The sequence below is a fragment of the Dromiciops gliroides genome, chromosome 5 (genome assembly GCF_019393635.1).
Source record: "Dromiciops gliroides isolate mDroGli1 chromosome 5, mDroGli1.pri, whole genome shotgun sequence".
NCBI lineage: Eukaryota > Metazoa > Chordata > Mammalia > Microbiotheria > Microbiotheriidae > Dromiciops > Dromiciops gliroides.
Window position 1 is genome coordinate 185759029 of NC_057865.1, and position 12863 is coordinate 185771891.

The 12863-nt window shown below is 37.0% G+C and overlaps 1 protein-coding gene across 3 annotated transcripts in view; it reads right to left on the minus strand.

Moving 5' to 3' along the window:
* Nucleotides 1-10329, minus strand: part of MGST1 (microsomal glutathione S-transferase 1) — a 33131-nt gene extending 22802 nt beyond the window's left edge. Inside the window, exons 1-4 of one of the 3 annotated variants that reach the window (XM_043969058.1) lie at nt 10249-10292; nt 9612-9710; nt 7596-7649; nt 750-901 (exon numbers count right to left, since the gene is read on the minus strand). In XM_043969058.1, the coding sequence (XP_043824993.1) occupies nt 750-875 (126 nt within the window). In that variant the 5' untranslated portion in view covers nt 876-901; nt 7596-7649; nt 9612-9710; nt 10249-10292. Of the gene's footprint in view, nt 1-749; nt 902-7595; nt 7650-9611; nt 9711-10248 lie in introns of all 3 variants that reach the window. The other 2 variants (XM_043969059.1, XM_043969060.1) reach the window with 2 other exon arrangements.
* Nucleotides 10330-12863: the final 2534 nt, after the last annotated feature.

The following is a 12863-nucleotide window of genomic DNA, read 5'->3' on the forward strand; positions in this document are numbered from 1 at the left end:
TTTGAACTTCTGACTCAATATTCTGTAGCCTTTCCATTGTTACTTGGATCAGAAGACCTGGAGTCAAATCCTGCTGCTGACATTTAGTACTGGAATGAAGCTTTAGTGAACCAGTTGCTGCAAATAGGGCCAAATGACAGAGGTTGAAGAACCAGTAGACCAAAGCAGCCACTATGCTACTTATGTGATTTGTAACAATCACTTACAACTCTGATGGGTCTCGGTCTCCCCATCTGTACAATGAGAGGTTTAGATTAGATGATCTCTAGCTTATCCTTCAAATTCATATTCATGCCAATACTGAAAATGACTATCTTTTTTCCCCCTAATTTCTAATTTGCTAAACTTGGCTCTTGAATCACAAGATTCTTGCTTGTTAAATTGGATATTCCCAGGGCTGAGAGTTCTGTGCAGCATGACAAAAGGTGAAAGCTACAATGGGGGTGGTTGAGGGGGTGGGTGGAGGAAGCATTTCTAAGAAAATTTACAAGTTTCAGGAACAGAGCAGTAGTACTATAACAATATCAGATCCAGCTGTACAAAAATGACTGCCTCATAATTAGGGGGGGAATATATTCCATTTGTGACATTAAACAAAGAACTACTGGGCTAAGAAAAGTAACTGAAGATCATTATTTCAAGAAACTCAGCATTTGAAAGCAGGAAAAGGGAAAAAATCACTTTTGATATCTTCATATTTTAATGTGCATTTCAGTTGGTTCTGCCACATTACTTTCCTTATTTCTTACCTTTCTTGTTAATCTGAAGAATGATGTTATAGTACTCATTAGCATCATTTTTAAAAGGACAATGGTTGCATAGGTGGTAAAAGCCCAGAAAACCTCATTGTCACTCAGCCGGGGAAATTCAGCCATTTTGTTGCTTGAATTCTACTGACTTCCTAAAAAAATAATTTATTTATTTTAAAAATGACAATAACCAAAATAACATTCATTAGTCACTTGATTCTTTTGAATGGCAGCAAAAATAATGTAGCTTAAAAGAAAAAATAAACAATAACCCCATTCTGGATTACTTGGAGAAAAACCATACATCTTGGGTTCAAACAAGAATGTATTTTTTTTTTAATTTCAAAATATTGATTCTACACTTTCAGACACAAGTATACCTAGACCATTTCTGTATGTACTAAAGTGGGAAAACTGTAAGCAAAAAAAGAGTTATAAAATTTACTAGCAATTAAGCCTCTCCAACAATGGAATAGACCAAAAGGTAGGGAGTTCCCCATCAGAAGAGTCTGAACAGTTACTTGTTGGCATTATTGTAAAGAGGATTCCTCTTGTGAAGAGCAGTACTAAGGGACCTCAGAACTACTTTCCAGCTTCAAGATCATGAGGTTATATGAAATTCTGTGGAGCCATTTTAAAAGTAAAATCTAAACCAATATCCAAGAAATACTTATTAACTACCCACTGTGAGCAAGGCTCAGTATAGAATGACAAATTTAAAAATCTGATATGTCATGGATTATTCAATTGACTTACAAAAACACATCAAAGAATACTATTGTCATTTGATCTTTAATGCAAATGATAAAAATATATGTAAGTCTTCTTGCCAGGAAAGTCTCTAAGTCCATAAGCCTAACTCATGAGCTTCAAGAGCTCTCTGTATACCTACCAAGAAGATCAAAGATACAAGGAAAAGACCTATATATACAAAAATATTTCTATCTGCTCTTTTGTAAAGGCAAAGAAATAGAAACCAGGGGTCATGCCTTAATTGGGGAATGGCTGAAAAAATATGATATATGAAAGCAACAAAAGAGGGATAGTTTCTGTGAAACCTGGGAAGACGTGGAAGAACTGATGCAGAGTGAAGTGAATAAAAGAACACTAACAACAATACTGTACAAACAACTTTGAAAGAACTAATGACCTTTACAGGGATTCATGATAAAGCACATTACCCATCTCTTCATAGGGACTGCAGGGTGCAGGGTAAGACATATTTTTTGAAAGTGCCAAAATCTGAATTGTTTTACATAATTATGCATATTTGTTATGAAAGTATAGTCAGTCAATAATTCTTTCTTAAGTACCTACTATATGTCAGGCACTATGCTAAGCATTGTGAATACAAAGAAACACAAAAACCAGTCTCTGCTTTCAAGGAGCTCATGGTCTTCTAATGTGGGAGACAACATTCCAATTATGTACAATCAAGCTTCATATAGGATAAATTGGAATAATCCACAGAAGAAAATCAATAGAATTAACTGGGAAAGGTTTCTTATAAAAGGGGAAATTTTATCTGTGACTTGATGGAAATCAGGGAAGAGGAGAAGTAGGAGGGAAAGTATTGAAGACATGAGAGCTAGCCAGTGAAAATGCCCAGAGTTGGAAATTTCTGTGTCTTGTTTGAGGAACACCAAGGAGGCCAATGTCACTGGATTGTAGAATATGTGAAGAAGAGTAGAAATGTTGAGGAAACAATTTCATGAAGGGTTTTGAATGCCAGACAGAGGGTTTTATACTTGATCCTGGATGTGATAGGGAACTATTAGAGTTTATTTAATGGGGGGGGTGATAATATGATCAAACCATCATTTTAGAAGATGACTTTTGACAACTGAGTGGAAGATGGAGTGGCATGGGAAAAGACTTCTATCAAGGAGATCAACTATCAGGCTGTTACAGCATTCTGGGCATGAGGTAATAAAGGCCTTAAATAGGGGATATCAGTGCTAGAGAAAAGAGGGATTATTTGAGAGAAGTTATAAAGGCAGAATCAATAGGCCTTGGCAACAAATTGGTTATAGAAGGTGAGAAATAGTAAGGAGTTAAGGATGATACCTAAGTTGCAAGCCTTGGATGACTAGTGGAATGGTGTTACCCTCAATGGTAATAAGGAAGCTGGGGGCAAAGCCAAGATGGCTGGAAAAAGTTCTCCCAAATTTCCCTCCAAACAGTTTTAAATAATACCTCAAAATGAATTCTGGAGAAGGAGAACACACCAAAGAATGGGGTAAAACAATTTTCCAGCCCAAGACAACTTAGAAGGACAACAAGAAAGTCCTTGGATCTCAGTCCAGCTCTGGTAGGCTGAGTCCCCAGAAACTACCAACTAGCCTTAGTGGTTTCCAGTGCTCTTAGGCCACAGACAGCAAGGGGGTCTGACAACTAGTTAGAATGAAATTACAGGGATTCCCTTACTGGCACTGGGTGCAGAACTCTGTTACATTGCCCATACATGGATCCAGATTAAAGTTCTGGGTTGTAGGGGGCAGAGCCAAGATGGTGGAGGAGAGGCTGTGACTCCCACGAGCTCCCAATAAACCTGTCCACTCACTCGGAAATAAAGCCATAAAAAACACTCAGAGCAGCCTCACATAAAAAGAGAGTGAGATTATTTTCCAGCCAAAGACAGCAACTGGGGTCACCTGCTGATCAGGCTGAGAGAGGAGCTCAGCATGTGGTCCAAACCCAGCCAGGAAGAGACCATGCCTCCAGCACCTTGGAGTCTTAGGTGCCAGCGGCTTCTTCTGAAGCTCAGCAACATTGTGTGATGAAGAATGGTGATAGACTTGGCTCTTTTTAGCAATGCAGTAGTCCAAAACAATTTCAAAGAACTTCATGATAGGAAATGTTCTCAACATCCAGAAAAAAGTACTGTGGTTTATGAATGCAGATTGAACCATATTGTTTCTTCCTTTGGGCTGTTTTCTTTTTCCTTCTTTGTTGATATTTTTCCCTTGTGCTCTGACTCTTCTTTCACAATATGACTAATGCAGAAATATGTTTAATGTCATTGTACATATATAACCTATATTAGATTGCTTTCTGTCTTGGGGAGGAGGTTGCGAAGGGAGGGAGGGAGAAAAAATTGGAACTAAAAATCCTATGAAAACAAATGTTGAAAACTGTCCTTATATGTAACTGTAAAACAATAAAATACTGAACTATACAAAAAAAGTCATGGGTTATAATCGTAATGCGAGGAGGAACACTAATACATTAGAACTTGGAGCCACAGGGGAGCTGAAATCCTGTTCATAGTTCCAGGGTGGAAAAGAATAATTGTGGTCACTTGCAGACCCGAGCACAAGCCAGGAGAACAGGAACCACCTTTCTTTAGATTACTTTGGAAGAACTGAAAACTTAAAGACACCCCCCCCCTCCAGAGTTAGCTTTGAAATCAACATCAAGAAAGGCTGGAAAATTGGAACAGTGCCTCCTCTACCCTGGCAGCAGAGCCCCACTTTAACAGAGTTAGCAGTTAAGAAACAGGCTAGAAAAATTAGCAAACAACTAAAAAAAATAACCTGACCATAGAAAGTTATTGTAATGACAGGGAAGAGCAAAACACAAACTCAGAAGAATACAACAAAGTCAAAATTGCTAGAGTTCCTTTCCTCAAGGAGATCACATCATAATAGAATTAACAACAAACACAAATGCACACATACACGTATACAAATATGTGTATTTACATACATATAAGTCTATATAGAATATATAATATACAAACCAAAAACCAATTAACCTTAGAGAGGAAGGTACTAGTTGCTAAGAACTCCTTAAAATATTTCCTAAAATGTGTGGTACTTGAGATGAGTTTTGGAGGCAACAAAAAATTCTAGGAGATGGACATGAAGAGGAAGAGGAAATCTCTATACTAGAATTAGTTATATTTAGTGAGTACAAAAACACACAGACAGGAGATGGAGCATTATGTGTAAAAAAACAAAACCAAATAAAACAAGCTGATCAGTACACCTAGATCATAGAGTGTGGAGGGAAATCATGTGAAAGTCTGCTGGAAAGTATGGAGGAACCAGGTTATCACGAGTTTTACATGCCAAACAAAGGAGTTTATCTTTGGTCCAGAGGTAATAGGGAGTTACTTAGCCTTTGCAGTGGTTAGTGTTCTGAGCTGAAAACGATGAGACTGACCATCTTTAGGTTATAAGAAAACCAAAGGGCAGTGAAGAAGTACATGGTGATCATGAGTAATAGATACTTTTTTTTTTGGTGGCGGGGGGGGGGGGAGCAGGGCAATGAGGGTTAAGGGACTTGCCCAGGGTCACACTGTTAGTAAGTGTCAAGTGTCTGAGCCCGGATTTGAACTCAGCTCCTCCTGACTCCAGGGCCAATGCTTTATCCACTGTGCCAGAGTAATAGATACTTAAAAAATGCATGCTGATTGACAAGGGAAAAAAACCTAAGATCAATATTCATGAAAATTGGAAAACAGAAATTAAGTTATAGAAAATAAAATATTAATTCCTACTCTGGAGGCTCAACATGGGGTGAAGGCAACCCTGGATTGTTTAATGTCATTGAAGTAAAGCTTAAGCTCTAATAGATTGCACTGTGCTTAGAAGTCTTTGAATATCTGGCAAGAGATTGAGTCTTCTTTCCAAAGATCAACCTAGTGAAGTATAGAAAGGTTCACCACCCCTAGGCTGACCACATGGTGATGAATTCTTTGGTCAGGGTAATCATGAAACAATATAAAATATACAATGGCCTTTAGTCATCTGTACGCTCTTCTCCTCCTGCTTCTATTGTTTTAGAGTTAAGAATAACAGGAAAATAGGGCAGAGGGTAGTGAAAATCACAGTTTTAAATAATCTATTACATAGAATCACTAATTGATTCTACATTATAGACTAGAGAATAGAGACTCTATAAATTTTAACTTAGCACCTATTCTAAATGTGAGATTCTATTCTATTGATAAATAAATGGATGGTGCAAATCAATTTATTGATCTTGATATTCTCATTGTAAATGAAATTAGATGACAGAAGAAAGTTGCAGTTAAATTGATATTATCAAAGAAATGTGTGATCAAAATAGAAGATTGTATGGTCTGTGGTAAAAGCAAAAATGGATAGCCTGTGTGCTCCACTGGTATAAAAATAATGTAAAGAAAAAGTGAGGAAAGACTCCAGTAAATCGTATAGAACTTTTGCTAAATGTATAAGATGGCATGAAGGAAAGTCACAGGATGAGCATGAATAGATGGGTGTTGAACTTCATGATTGGTGAGAACATACATATTAATGGGATCATAAATTCATGTATTTTAAGGAAAATAATAATGATACTTTATAACTAAAGAATGCTTTACAATTTTCAAAGCACTCATATATAATATAATTTAATCTTTATAAGAACCCTATGAGGTATCATGATATATCACTTAACAAAAAAGGAAAATGTAGCTCAAGGATGTTATGTAATTTGCCTAGTTTCACAAAGGTTCCTAGTGATGAGGCCAAAATGAATTATACAAAAATTGAATGATAAAAATCAAGATAGTTTAGATTTTCAATGGAGGCAATCAAGTATAGACTAGATGACCACTTGTCAGCAGTGTTGTATAAGGGATTTTTTTACAGGTGTGGGTTGGATTAAATGACCTTTAAGGCTCCTTCAACACTCAAATACTGATATCTTATGAGATAATCAAGTCTCCTGACTTCTACACTAATTCTACACTAATATCCAGAATAAAAAAATACAGGATTCTAGCATTGATGTTCTCCCACTGATGCTTTATGTTCATTATAGTTAATGATTATCAACAGCAAACACAATTTATTGAAGCTCTATCCTGTGCATCGTACTGGGCTAAACATTTTCTGAGGTACAAGACATAAAACTTATGCACCACTTTCAAGAAGTACACAGTCTGGTTGAGGAGTGAGGATGTTAATACATGAAAAAATTACTTCACTCTAATATTAACTGTCTTATGGTGTAGCAGGCATTCAGAGGAGGGACCTTTTCAAATGGAGCAGATGGAAGGCTTCACAGAAGAGGTATAATCTGTGCTGAGCTTTGAAGGTACACAGGCTTTTGATGGACAGGAAAATATATTCAGAAGACAACAGCAAACATGCCTTTTCATCCAGTCTTGGCTATCCACATTGATTGGAATAGGCATTGACTTTCTTTTGTATATCCCCCACATCTCTGGGGCAGTGTTCAGCATACAATGGGGACTGACTAGATATTTTTATTATTTTTTTTAATGTTTTAAGTTCCAAATTCTATTCCTACCTCCTTAATGCCCCCCCAGGTAAGTAATCAAATATAGGTTCTACATGTGCAATTATGTAAAACATTAAATATTACTGACAGAGTACTTATCTTTCTAGAAGATTGAATGTTCAAGATTCTCTCGTAGATCTTGCTCCTTTCCTGTTTCCCCATAGTATCTATTACAGTAGATTTTTAATCTCTTGTTTAAAGAGTCTAAAGATGATTCTGGAGGAGAGAAGCTATTTTTCTACTTCTGTAATTACAGAATCTTTTGTGAAATACAGGGACAGTCCAAGGACATATCTTAAGGGCCATGACTCAGCATTTTCCCACAAAGTACTTTTTTATACTAGCACATTATTGAGGAACTGCCCTAGTGCATAAGGAAAAGAATTTATGTTACTAGTTTACATATTAATGATTTAGGACTTTTGTCAGTGTATAATATCATGAACCCCTAGACACCCTAAACCATCATCATCATCAACAACAACTACAAAATAATTTGCATTCACTAAATTGTGGTGTAAAGAATATTAGGGAAGGAGACAATGGGTTGTCAGTTTCACCTCTTGTTACCTGTGTGACTTTGGAGAAGTCTCTTTACTTTTGGGGGGGTCTTGGTTTCCTCAACTGTAAAATAAAAGGAATAAACAAAAAAGAAAGTCTCAGAGAGCTTAATGAGTTGACTATAGTCATAAAAGCTATTAAATGGAAGGATGGACACTTAAACCCTGACTACTCAGGGCTTTCATTGTTTTCACTTTAAATGCATAATATTGTTAGTGCTTCAAGAGCCTTACATTTTATCCAGTATGGGGATGTTGTCTATTGTGTTTCTCATCAACCTAATGGAAAAGAGATATCAAACCACATAATCTTTCCAGAGATGGCCTTCTCTGAAAGAGAGGAGATTTACATCCAAAGCAGCTAGAAGGAAAAATAGCCTGCCATTTGCTCTTGGAGGGTATCACATGAAGAATACCAGTGTTAATTTAAGAAGGAAAAGGGTTGATTTTGAGAGGGCAATTGTGATACATACTTCCTACTTTTTGGGGGAGGAAAGGGGTGGGTCTGGACCTGTGATTTCATGGGTACAAGGAGTCTTCTAGAGCTCTGTAGAAGTATACTTCTACATAGGTATTCTATAAAAGCAGATTAAGAATTGTTCTATAATTTACAATTTTAGAGTTTCTTGCAGTACTAATAGGTTGAGATTTGTTGAGTGATAGCCAAGAAATTTGTAGCAGCTGATTTACAAGAGACTTCAATTTCCATGTGAGAAAACTGGGACCCAATGAGTCTAAGTAACTATACTCAACTCATACAAGTAGTAAGCATCAGAGCTAGGATTTAAACCCAAATTGACTAATTCCAGAATAAGTGCTATTTTGCCCCCTCTTAAAAAAAAAAAAAAGATAAAGGTCCTTTACCAAAGGTCCATTCTCTATTCCCATTCATGTAAAGGGTAGGAATAGAGATTAGATCTGTGATTTCATGGATAGAAGGAATTCCCAGTTTAACAGGGCTCCCTATACTCACATAGGTTGGTATCCTCTCTGAAACACATATTCCTGGGATTGCTAGGTGACCCAGTGGATAGAGTGCCTGGCCATCTTCCTGAGTTCAAATCTGACCTTCAGACACTTCCTAGCTGTATGAGCCTGAACAAGTCACTTAACCCTGTTGTCCTCAGTTCCTCACCTGTAAAATGAACTAGAGAAGGAAATGGCAAACCGCTTCAGTATCTCTGCCAGGAAAACCCCAAATGGGGATCACAAAGAGTTGGCCACAACTGAACAAGAACAACAAACACTGTAGCACCTGCAATAGTGCATTTACACCAGCCCCTCCCTCCCCCACTTATGAGGTTGGCTCTCTAGTCACTCTGACACACTACTTACCTTATCTGAATAAGAACTTTAGATTAATTTACTTCACCAGAGTGGAGTACTTTAATCTTGTTCAAACTGCAATTTATAAAGTTAGATTAAGGGTTCTCCCCTCTTATCCAGAAGGGCACAGAAGCAGGTAGCATTAACCACCAGCCCTTCCCAAACAACACAGAACTGTATAACCTGCCTCAGGGTTTTAAAGAAGTTGTCTCTACCACAAGGAGGATAGAATATGAGGGTGAGGAGATAACGATTTCAATATTAATAATTTAAATAATGTCAACTGGTGATCTTGAAAGTACATTCTGGCAAACACTAAGGGTACAACTTTACCCACTGTAATCATCTCTTCAGAAACTGGGGTGAAAGGAGGAAAATAATCTTTTTACTTGTAACATTGCCCCAGGACTCCTTCAGAGAAGCTGAGTCAAGTGCAAAAGCTCTGCCCCCCCCCCCAATAAATTATCCAGAGATAACAGGATAGGACAGTTAATGGCTCAAACTGGTTGTTACAAAGAGGGGATTTAGGCTTTTGCATTCTTTTCTCTTACCTAGCTTCTCCCTCCCAACAATAAAGATATGACGAGAGAGTGCACCTTGCCCCACCATTAAGCTATCCTGGATTTCCTGGTGTGTGAAGGCAGTGAGCATGGGTCTTCTTATAATCTTTTAATTTACACAGGCTGCTGATATCACTTACCGCTTATCAAAGAGAGCAAGCAAGGCCAGAGCAGATTTCAGATCCTTGGAATACAAAAGATACCTCCTAGCTTCAGGGTCACAGAAGCAGCCCAGCTTCCTGTCATTTATCCCAAAGGTGAAAATGCCCCATGCGTTATGCAACAAAGACAAAACGTTTAGCTGTGGTTTTCTATGACAATCATAAGCAATTTTTTTTTCAGGTGGATATCGTTTTAGTTAGAAAATGAAGGTCTGATTCACCACACAGGCATGTAAATATTGAAATTCTTAAGAAGCCTTTATCTTGCTTTATGGAACTTGAAAAATTGAAAAACTTAAGTAAGGGGTGGAGGAAATCCATGTCCCACAGAATACAGGTTTGTTCCAAAAAATTTAAAATTTTAGTCACTAATTGTAACATGATCTAGGCAGGGTTGCAGTTCCCTTCCCCCTCCCCCCCATTCCCACCCCAAACACCCCCACAAAGAAGCAAAGAGCAGCATTCAACAGGAAGTTTCAACCCTTTTCCCTTGCAGTCTTAGTATCTGCCCCTTACCACCACCGATGCTCCCAGCACACAAACACAACTTTAAATATTGTCTGGTTTCTACACCCAATAAGGAATTGTAAAACACTGAAAAGACAAAATAACCAACCTTTCTCCAGCAAGTTTCACCAACTTTGTGCCTGTCCCTTGACAGAGTTTCACAATACTCTTGCAATTGGTTGACTCCTCCCCTTATTCAGAACAGTCTGGAAGCCAGATTTTCTGCCTTCTATTTGCTTAGGAACCAGGTTTTGCCTAGTCATGCCTTTCCTCTCCATTCAGGACCTTTTCTCCACGTTAGGCATAGTCCAGATCCCACTAGAAAGCCCTTCTTTCTGCATCTATTATTTGGTTTTTAGGAAACTTCCTTTCTGCAACCAAAATTCTCCCTTCTCAGAATTCCATAAGTGGAAATCTATATCATTTTCTTGTAGCTATAGCATTTTAATAGTACTTGGGGGGAAGGGATAAGGAAAAAGAAGGCTGGCCTTAATTCAGCTGGGTGTTCTGCTAAAAGTTCAAAGAATCACATAATCACATAATCTCAGAGTTGGAAGGGGGCCTTACATATGAATAAAATCTCCTATACAATGTAACTGGTAAAGTCAGCCCTTGTTTCAAGATCTCAATTGTGATCAAGATCCTTAAGTCCCAAGATAATGAACTTCCCTTCTGGATAATTCTGAGGATTGGGAAGTTTTTCCTTTTTATAATGTCTAAATTTCCCTCGTTGCAAACTCCCCAAATTGCTCCTAATTATGTCTTTTAAAGACATCAAGTGACTTGCCTTCTGGACACTCTATCTCATCAGTGTCCTGAGTAAAAGTTGCTGCAGAGAAATGAACATGATTATTTCAGACATGTTCTGACCAGGGCAGAGAACAGAGACACTATAAAAACTCTTTATACCTGGAAACTCTGCCTTGCAGGATATTCTAAGAGTGCATTAGTGGGATTTCTTGTTGTTGTTGTTTTGGTTTGTCTTTTGTTTTGTTTTGTTTTGTTTTATTTGGGAAGGTTTTTGTTGATTCATTTTGAGCTTGTAGTCCCTTAAATAAAAATTCATATTTTTAATATAAACTGCTGTCTAGTAACATTTCTCCCATCTGGTACTTATAAAGTCAATTTGTTGAACCCAAGGGTAAAGAATTTATATTTATCTCTATTAAATTACATCTTACTCATTTAGGCCCAATACTCTAGACTGTCAAGATCTTAAGCTATCCTTCCCAGCTATGCATTATCTGAAAATTTGATAATTCTGTCATCCATGTCTTTCTCCAAGTCATTGATAAAAAATGTTAAATAGAACAGAACCAAGCACAGGTCCCTGAAACACTTCACAAAAAACCTCCTTCCAGGTTGAAATGGAAATATTAAGAAATACTCTTTGGGTCCAGTCACTCAACAAGTTTGGAATCTCCTTACCTGCTTCATTATCTTGACCAATGGCCTCTCAAATTTTAATTGTGCACTCCTAACTGCAAGATTTTTTTTAGCACACATACCCAATAATATGTCCATTTATTTAACTACAAATTATATATTGAACTATATTATGGACATTATAAATATACACAAAATCAGAATGTTAAAAAATGAGATAAAGATAAAATGAATGATATTTTAAAATTTCTATATGGATGGTATAAAAAACATTTTAATATTGAAAATAATGCGATCGAAAAAATAAAATTTAAAACATTTAAAAAGAAAAAAAGAAAAGAAGAGAATGTGATTGTGCCTCATTAAAAAAAGTCTCTATGTTTGTCCTGGGGGATAAAGGGATAGGGGATAGGACAGATTTGTCAACTCCAGTTGATTTGTAGTGATTAATTATTTAGTTAATTTAATCAATGTGGCTAGGCAAGTAGATTAATTTATTTTTTAAGACTTTTATTGAAAAATACACAACACAACAAGCAAATAACAGGTTCACAATTAGTGAACATAACTATTTCTTAGCAAGAGTTATGTTTCTGTGGAGATATTTGTAGTAAAAAAAACAAGAAGCAAAAATGAATTGCCTTTTGATTTCAAATCAGCAAAAATATTTTAATATACATTCATTCCTATTTCTTCTTGTGGATGTGTTTAATGTATGGCATTATACTTTAATTTTCTATTCATATTGGCTGTTTTTGTGTGTATATGTGAATATGTGTGAAGGTATTTTAATGTTTGTGAGGAACAGCAAGAAGTTCAGTTTGACTAAAAGAGCAACAATATATGAGGTTGGAAAAGTAAAAAGGGCCCAGACTATGAAGGGCCTTAGATAATGAGCAGAAGATTTTATATTTGATTACAGATGTAATAGGGAATCACTGAAGTTAATTGAGTGGGAAGTAGAAAGTGGGGTACCTGTTCAAACTTTCATTTTAGGAAAATTCATTTGTCAATGAGTCCCATCCCTCTCCAGACTACACTTCAGACTTCTTCTACTCTCTCCCAGATCTTCATCATGAAGCTCATTCTCACCCTGAATTTCACACATTGCAAGTAGCCTCCATCCCTGAAGCCTCTCCCACTGATTAGATAGCTCTTTCCAAAACCTATATTTAAGGAGGATGCCCAGACCAGTCATGTTTCATTCTTTTCCACCATATATCAGCTTCCTTTTATGTGTTGTTTTGTCCCTTAGAATGTAAGCCCCTTGGGGGCACCTTGGTGGCACAGTGGATAGAGCACTGGCTCTGGATTCAGGAGGATCTGAGTTCAAACTTG